Below are 10,031 nucleotides of genomic sequence, written 5' to 3' on the forward strand. Positions count from 1 at the left end.
ATACATATTAATGGGCCCAACCCAACATACATGATAATGATCCAAACCCAAAATACAAGTAAATGGGCCTAATCCAACATACAAACAAATGCAAGAGTCACAAAGACAATTAGCATCCAACATAGTATAGTGAGAAGACTCACCTGTCCAGTGGAATCAACTAACAACACAACTCATTGCCACGTGAACGACACTATTACACACCTATTGAATCAAACAAGGTCCCACCTTAGTCTAACCTCCAAACTAGCTAATTTGACCAAAGGTTAAACCATGTCAAAGTCAGCGGTCAACATCACCATCAGTTGGCTTTCACGTCGTGACCAGTCCATGGTCACGTCATGAGAAACGCACTCATACCGGCTCCAACATAGTCTCCATCCAACTCAACAAACTAAGTCTACATCCTAATTACCATCACGTTGTGATCAAGTGGGCATCATGCCGTGACACACTCTGTCCAAAATAGCCGGGAAACTTCCCCCCTTCGTCACGTCGTGACGAGGAGACCGTCACAGTGTGAGAATGGGTTTTCATGGCTTAATGGATTCAACTCTCAATCCATCAAGCCACCCCACCAATCCTTCCAGAAGGCTTTCTAACATCCAGGGATACCTAAAGGTCGGTGCTTTTCATCCATACAAGCTCTTAATGGATCTACATCTCATACTTTGTGAAGAAATATCACCAAAACTTACATGCATGGGTCCAATACTCACCCAACTTCTAGATCTGAACCAAATAATACTCAAGGGACCCCTAGAATACATAAAGTTGCTAGCTTTATGGACCTTTCCATTCAATCTTGCTTAAACAAGAAGAAAATGGGACAAAAACATAGATTTAGCAACATAAGGCGATAAAGTTTGAGTCTTAGACAGTTACAAAGGTCCAAAATGCGTATAAGATGATGATGATGAGGTTTCTTTACTAGATCCACTACTAGAACACATTCTTCTTCTTCTTCAAGCTACTAAGTGCACCAAAAGGCCAATAATCATAAAGAGGGATTAGGATTAGGGTTTTCTGAGGCTTGAGAGTGAGGGAGGCTGAGCGTGAGCAAACTCTAGCCCCCCGTTTTCCTTTAAATACCAAAAAATTAGGGTTTTTGGTCGACAGGTGGTCGCCACATCGTGACCAATATATGGTCACGTCCTGACACCAAAAATGACTTCCCCGCATAACACGACCATGTCACGACGTGATGGTGCATCCCTGACGTCGTGACTCGCTCAAAAGATACATTTTACTTACAATTTCATACCCCGAAGATTCAGATGTTAGACTCACTAAGCTTCGTGCTTACCCAGTTGATTATAAATTTTTTCAGATACTTATTTGGATTGTGAGAAGGTAAAGACTTGACTATACACACGCTCATTGACATGATGTTTTCCGCATAATATAATTATACTTTGATTTAATTAAATTAATAAAAATGAAAAATTTTATGGTAAAAAGTTAGGACGTTACAACTAGACTCGTGTTTGGTGACAAATGTAGCTCCAAAATCTTTTGTGCGAAATTACTTATTTTATAGCTTTTACGAATATCCTCTTATTTTTAGAAATTACTAATTTTTACCTTTTCCTATTTAATATTTCTTTTAATTTTGGTTTATTTTTTAAAAGAGGTGCACTTTATGCAGATAAATGTTGCTGCCTCTGTCCCGTTTAGACGACCCGATTTAGTTGTATCCCCCTCTCTCTAGTGGCATTGACTTTTTTTTGTGTAGTTTAACACTCCTTTTGAAGATGAATGTTGCTACCCAGTAACACCAACACCCCGATCAATAACCCAACATTACTACTTCGACAACTCCAACCGCACCATAACCTAGGAATGTACACATGTAAGTCATATAGGGAAAAGATTTTCCGACTACGAAATGAACTATCTCACTGGATCCACTTACTGCTATCCCACTCCTTATTTATTCTTCGCCACACAAGACTCATATAAACTTAACTCCCCTCACTACCCTACGCCATATGTCACCATAAATGTAATAACTAAAATTAGCAGTTATTTAAATGAATCAATTAACCATATCTTTGAATAATTGTGTTCTTTGATGCATGATTGCATGTCATTAGATTACAAGGTAATGCTCTTTAAAACTTTCATTCAAATTAAACATCTTATAGATTATATAATCAACTTTAGCAAAATAGTATGTTAGAGATATTTTTAAATGAACATTTTTGTTTTATTAAGTTATAATTATCTTCATAACTAACAAAAATATTTCTAGAACATTTTTGTTTTTATTAAGTTATAATTAGAGATTGTTAGGATTATCACATTTATATTATGTGGGCACGTTGTGAATAATGATGTGCATATATTTGCACTTTTTGCTATATAAACGGTAATTCTTATAAATATTTTGTAGTAGATGTTTCATTGCTTAACAACTAACTCTATTTCGAGCAACATGTCCGGAAATTGTAACAATTACATTGTCTTTTTCGCGATAAAAAACTATCGTCTAAGTGTAATAACATCCTTAAGACGGTCATGTTCTGTCATTCTAGTTTCTTTCAACTATACAAAGAGAACGTGTATACGCTCATTAAGTATCCGAATCTTTTTCGAATCCTTTAGGTCGTAATCTTCAACGTTTGTCATCTCTTCAAATGTATAATCGGACATCGTAGCCGGTAATGATCCATCATAATAAAAGCCTGAATGATCCGGCCCGCCTTCAGGAAATTGGTTAAAAGCATAACAAAATTAACAATCATCGTTTTCACATTTCTAATTGCCATCTACAGCCACAGTTATAATTTATTTAAATTAACTCATGTTTATATGATAGTAAAGGAACAACTTGTAAGACTTTTATTGATGATCATTCACGAGAATTTATTGCTTTCATGGTTATCGTTTCCTAACGTTTAGTTGAGGTCGTTAGAAAAATAATGTTGCTCGATGAGTAATGCTCATTCACCATGGGTAAAGTCGGTGTAAATAGGTTAAACAAAAAGTTAACAAAATTCACGAATCGATTAGACTATATGAGATAGATGCACGTTTGACGTTTTGCTAATTCGCAAACACGGTTTTCATGCTTCGTAGTATTTTCTTGATAACTGGAAAAAGAAATCCTTTAAGATGTTCTCCAAGTATACCATTTTTACGAATAAGTCAAGAAAAAAAGTGCAATAGGTCTCCCAAGAGGTACAAACTAAAGTGGGCTTAAATTGACAAGTCGTTCTGTGCAAAGCTCTAGAAACCCCTCACGTGCGATCCCACAAGTTCTCCTCTTCCTGCTTCTTGACACTTGTGTCTTACTCGTCCCCTACATGTCCTTTACTGACCGAAGGTAAACCAATAATTATTTTTCTTCTGTAGCAAAAATCGTTTCTTAAAAAAAAATCTTATACTAATGCCTCATCATTATATATTTTAAACCTTGGTAATAACTATTTATTATGTTTTTTATTATAATTTATGTCCACATATCGTTTTTTTATTTTCCACGACTAACAACAGTGACAATTTTGACGTTTTAGTTTTTACATAAAACATGAGTAAATTATAACTTTTTTTTGCACAAATAAGATTTTATAAATGATTTTGATTCTATATTCGAAGTGATTAACAACTTAAAGAAATTAATATATTAGACCACAACCAGCTATGATGTCTGTCTTAAGGGCGGAGCTTCAACATTTGATTCGAGAGGGCCGAAAATATAATATGTATAAAAATTAATAAACAGGGGGCCACAACCAAAGTTTTATATTTTTTGGTCTAAAATGTATAAAATAAAAAAAAGGTTATTATACCCTAGTTATAAATAATTATAATTCTAGTCCAATGAAGATACGTACTCATAATATATAATCTAGATAAGATTTTATGATTGATATAGTAGATCAAGTACTAAAGAAAATTATATTAAATGAATGAATAAATAATGGATTTATAATAAATGGCTATTGTTAGAAATTCTTTTTATTTTGTTCTAATTTTTAAAAAACTCTCCAAATTTATTTTTTTTATAGAAAAATCTTGATTATTTAATATTTTGTCTGTAAATTTTTTTAACAGGAAAAAAATAGATTATTATGTTAAAAAATATAAAACTTTAGACTTTTCAAAAGACTAAGACAAAATAATGGAAATTTTCTAATAACAAACCTTATCATACACATATAATACTATTTGAAAAAACAACTAAATTGATAAAATAAAGAAATTAGATAATAAAAAGGTATCAAGTATCATGATTTGTAAATAAAATTAAAACAATAATCGGTCAAAACTTATAAATCCATGAACGCAATACTATACAATAATAATAATCAATCAATCAAATAAACAATGTAAGTTATTTAGCAACTGATAAAGGATACACAAATAAAAAAAAAGTTAACAAAAGTTTCAAATTTCAGATAAGTAATCTAAGAATAAATCTATGATTTGTTTCTTTTTGCTTGAATTTTTTATTGTTCAGAATTTTTTCTCTGCTTTTTATTATTGAAGTACCATGTTTATATTATGAATAACCATGAACGTTTTTGTTTAAACAAAATCCTACTTTATAATCTAGTTTAAAAATAAAGAAACAGGGGAAATATTGGCTTAATATAAAAGAAAACGAAGCGAAACTTTGTATCAAAAGACAAAGAAGTAATCTGGTACATATACATATATAGGTGCAGGAGAAGGACCATCGTCTCTTTCCTCATTCCCATCTCTATCCTCTCTTCTCTCCCGTTAAAATCCAGTGTTTAAGGGAAGGGGCTACTCTGCGAGATTTCTGGGTCTATATTATATATAGCCCCTGCGATCTTTCTTTTTTATCGCTGACAAACTCAATTTACTGCTATCGATCCCTCTCCCTCTCCCTCTCTCTCTCTCTCTCTCTCTCTCTCTCTCTCTCTCTCTCTCTCTCTCTCTCTCTCTCTTCTGTGTTGTGTGTAAAAAGTTGGTATGATATTCGGACAATAAACGCTGTCAACACCATAAAAAGTTTAAACGACGAAAGAAAAAGTTTGAAGAAAAAAAATGCTGGAAACTCTCAAGTACCTGATCGGCTCAGCCGGACCTAGTGGCTACGGCTCCAAATCGACTGCCGAACAAGTCACCGATAACTGCGTGGACTTACGCACCTCCACCGCCATCATCACCGGTAATCATTATCTGTAAATTGTAATTAATCATACGCATTCGCTTCCGCATGCAATCTCATCATTATCGTATCATTACAGGAGAGAAAGAGAAAGAGAAAGAGAAAGAGAATCCTCCTTTTTTATTTAATTTTCTTCGGATGAAGTATTAAAAAATAATAATAGCAATCGAATCTACTACGTTAAGTATTAATTTGTTGATAATTAGATGGATTTTGATCTTACAAGGTGCGACGTCGGGAATCGGAGCTGAGACGGCTCGAGTCCTGGCTAAGCGCGGAGTTCGTCTCGTCATTCCTGCTCGAAACCTGAAAGCTGCGGAGGAAACAAAGGCTCGTATCACATCGGAGTTTCCTGATTCCAAAATCATCGTCATGCGTCTCGATCTTAGTTCTCTCAAATCCGTGAGGAGCTTCGTTTCTGATTTTGAAGCTCTCGATTTGCCTCTGAACCTCCTCATGTAAATTCATGTTAATTCCTTCAAATTTCTTTCATCTAACAACACGATAATTAAGTATCCACACTAACGATATCGAGTAACTGAAATCTGTTAGCAACAACGCCGGTAAATTCGCACACGATCACGGGATATCCGAAGACGGGATCGAGATGACGTTTGCAACTAATTATCTCGGTAAGTTTTTAGTCATCCACATAAAAACCATATTTGATGTATATTTGTTTTAGTTAGTGTAAGCAAAATTCGACACGATTCAACAGAAATTGCATCTTCATGAATTAATTAGGTCATTTTCTGTTAACGAAACTGTTGCTGAAGAAGATGATAGCGACGGCGAAATCAACAGGCGTTCAAGGACGAATAGTAAACGTATCGTCCGGCATCCATACCTGGTTTTCCGGCGACCTAATCGGCTCTCTCGGTCAATTAACTCGAGATAAAAGGTACATACAATACTGAATACAGTATTTATTTTAAAAAACCGAGAAGAAATAAAATACTTAGTTGCATGAAAATTCAATCTAGAATATTCTATAACCAACTAAAACGAATATAGATATTATTCAAATCCATTCCTAAATAAATTAATAGCATGCAACGGAATTAAACACAAAACATAAATGTTTTTCAACTAATTATTTAACTTATTATTGATGGAATTAAATTATATCACCTTTTATAAATTGTACGACCATTTATGATTTGTTAACTGGACCACCAAAAAGATGAAAATATCAGTATTTAAAATTTTACCTTTGGTATTACACTACCAAGTACAATTTAGAAACTAATCCAATTTGAATTCAACCGAATTCCTTTTTTTTTTCTAAATATAACAATTATTTATATAAACGGAAGTAAAATTTAATGAGTTTGACTTTGACTTTGACTTTGAATTTATCCTTTGTGTATTAATTTGTCATTTTGTCAATCTGCATACAGTCACTACGATGCAACACGTGCATATGCAATCTCGAAGCTTGCTAACGTTTTGCACACCAAGGAACTTGCTCGCAGACTACAGGTACTATATAAAGATTGTCTCGATTATTACAATCGTACAAATATATGTATATATTTCTGGATTACCATATTAAAATATGAGATTTCCATATTAAAGCAGAATTTTGTTTTCTTTCCTTTTTTTTTTTTCCTTTATATATATTCTTTTATTTCGCTGGATATATATATTTTTTAAAATATTATATTTTTGGTGGCAGGAAATGGATTGTAACGTGACGGTAAATTGTGTACATCCTGGGATCGTGAGAACTCGTCTCACAAGGGAACATGAAGGTTTCATTACAGGTACTTTTGTGACATTATTCATTTGTATAATTATATAATTATTTACAAATTTTCAATTTATAACTATTCTTACAGAAATATATAGTCACATCACTCAGCATAATTTTTACATCTGAAACTTATATAATCTTTAATTATTTTGAAATTATTGTTAATATAGTTTTTCTTTTTTTAAATCTGAAACTTATATAAAACTTGCAGATTTCGTATTCTTTGTGACTTCAAAGCTGTTGAAAACGATACCTCAGGTATTTTTATTGTCTAATTAAAAAAATTATATATTTTTTTATTCTTGCAATATGTTACAATTTATTTGTAATATATAGGCTGCTGCAACTACATGCTATGTTGCAACAAATCAAAAACTAGAAAATGTGAGTGGAAAATATTTTTCTGATTGCAATGAAGCTTCAAATTCGGAAATGGGATGCAACCGAAAGGAAGCTGCACGATTATGGTCGTTCTCTGAAATCATGGTTTCTACTAATTGGAAAGATGTTTTTGCTCCATTTCGTTAAAAACACAGTATCAATATCAGTCTCAGTATCATAGGTTCAAAACAAAACCAAATTATATCACAAAAAAACAGATAATTCAATTTCGGCCTTTGGATGAAAAAACATTCCAAAGGTTTAGATTGAGTTATGTGACTCTATGATATATTTTATTTCTATTTTGAACCTAATTGAAGAGATACATATTATAGTTTATACACGAAGCATCAAATTAGAAAAATACAAGATACCTTGATCGATGAACATATTATTATATGTTTGTCATGTAAAGACAGGTTAGTTTACAAGTTGTATGATAATATGATATTATATATAAAAGATATACAAGTCACATATGCATATATATGCAATGACCAGTTTATTATAATTTATAATTTGTGGGTGCAATGTTAGGCAGCTTCTTTCAATATTATGTTACAGATTTGTCACTTAGCTGTGTTGATACTATATGCTAATTGTTAGATTCTATTTTTTAAGAATCCTAATTTTAAATGTCTTTTTTTGGTCACAGTTGATATATTAAACCATTTGTTAGGATTTTTAATCAACTTTTTTCGAGAGTAAATGGTAAATATGTAATCGACCAAGCATGTAAGGAAAAAATATATTGACGTGGAAAGATATCAAAATAATTAATATGTCTTTAAGGCGGTGGGTATTATCTCTTCCTTCAAAAAATGATAAACAGCATTATTTGAACGAATAATATTAATATGTCCCATGGCGCACAAAAGCAATCTACTTACATATATTTTACCCATAATAAAAATGTAAATATGTTTCCTTACCTATAATAGTAACTGGTAATCATCATATGTTAGCATTTCACAAATGTTAGTTACATATTGTTACTAATCATAAGAAAAAGTTAAGAATATTACTATTATAAGTAAAAGATAAAACAATAGCTTATATTGATAGCAATAGTAAATCCCTTACTATATTTTCCATAATTTGCCTTTTTATGTTTTATGTTGTGCTCCTGAGTTTAATAAAGGAAACAAAAGAAGGGGAAGAACAAAAAAGTGAGGGGAATGGAAAAAAATATATTGTATTTTTGTGTTTATGAGTTTGAGAGAGACTAAACTCATACGATGATGGAGAACACCTTGTATGTGAAAGACGTTGAAAAAAAACCATGATTAGGATATATATATATATATATATATATATATATATATATATATATATATATATATAGTATTGTAGTAATTATAATATGAATATATTCAATTTAATATTACTATTCTACTATAATATATATATATATATATATATATATATATATATATATATATATATAGTAATTTAGTAAATTCTAATGTGAATGTTAATAAAGTTATACATACAAAGTTTTAATGTGTATTAATGTGCAATTGTTCGTATATTTGTTGATGAATAATGTCATATCGATGTATATACAAAATTCATAGTAGAATAGTAACATAAAGTAGTGTTCTCACGTTCTCATATTAAATAGTGTTCTCATTTGAACTTAATCATATATATATATATATATATATATATATATATATATATATATATATATATATATATATATATATATATATATATACTAGGTGTGAGACCCATGTATTACATGAGTTTATTTAAAAAAATTAAATATAAAATTTTAACAATTTGAAAATTTTGAATTTATAAAAAAAATGAGAAATTTTTTGAATTTTTGAAATTAATGAGGCTTAATGTGTTGAATACATTACATATATAAACCCTTTTTAATAAATACCTTACATATATATTACCTTATATATTAAATGTGGAATTTTAATTTAATAAAATGAAAAATACAATAAAATAACAAGTGGAAAATAGAAAATTTAAAATTTCTAGAAAATACCATGTGTCCAAATGAATGAGAAGAGGACATGTGGCAAAAAAAACATTCATTTATTATAGTATATATATATATATATATATATATATATATATATATATATATATATATATATATATAAGAAAGGTGAATATGTGGCTATATATATATTTAAGCTTAAGTATAGAATCTCTTAAAAGACATTGTTTTAAAAAACACAAATCCAATTTCATTCTTGTAATTTTGTTTTAATATAACTGAGTTAAATTATGGAATGAAAAAGATCAATTATATATATTTTATTGCAAAAAAGATCATTGAAGTTTATAGGGAAAGTAAAAATTAAACAAATATATTTTTAACGAATATAACTCAAACGTTTTTTATATCAATTGAAAAACTATATCCAATGATTTGTGAAAACTTTGATTGAGTTATTAGACGTTCTTCTTTTATCTTTTATTGTATTTGCTTTTATTTAAAATTTAGTAAGGTTGAGTAATTGGTCATGACTTTTAATGCTTTAAGTTCTTAGACACAATGAATAAAAAAAACATAAATTCGACCTGTTTAGCAAGTCACATAATTAAAGAAGAATAGTAAGCGAGACATCATGATTAGTTTACATATAATTGATCAAAACTACATAATTTGAAGGGTTTTATATATAAGCTTAGGTACATAAAAACCATATATTTCTTAAGCCTTATATATATATATATATATATATATATATATATATATATATATATATATATAGGTTAAAATAG

At 30.1% G+C, this 10,031-nt stretch overlaps 1 protein-coding gene across 1 annotated transcript; it reads left to right on the top strand.

The window, feature by feature from the left end:
* Positions 1–4,630: 4,630 nt before the first annotated feature.
* On the top strand, positions 4,631–7,791 carry LOC145091587 (NAD(P)-binding Rossmann-fold superfamily protein). The gene is made up of 8 exons (XM_079029337.1): positions 4,631–5,143; positions 5,370–5,601; positions 5,696–5,775; positions 5,888–6,044; positions 6,544–6,625; positions 6,822–6,909; positions 7,111–7,157; positions 7,236–7,791. Exons 1-8 carry the CDS (start codon positions 5,020–5,022, stop codon positions 7,425–7,427), a joined length of 1,002 nt encoding a protein of 333 aa, XP_078885463.1. The 5' UTR covers positions 4,631–5,019; the 3' UTR covers positions 7,428–7,791.
* Positions 7,792–10,031: the final 2,240 nt, after the last annotated feature.

Source organism: Lactuca serriola, chromosome 3 (genome assembly GCF_051521515.1).
Source record: "Lactuca serriola cultivar US96UC23 chromosome 3, Lser_US96UC23_V15, whole genome shotgun sequence".
Lineage (NCBI taxonomy): Eukaryota > Viridiplantae > Streptophyta > Magnoliopsida > Asterales > Asteraceae > Lactuca > Lactuca serriola.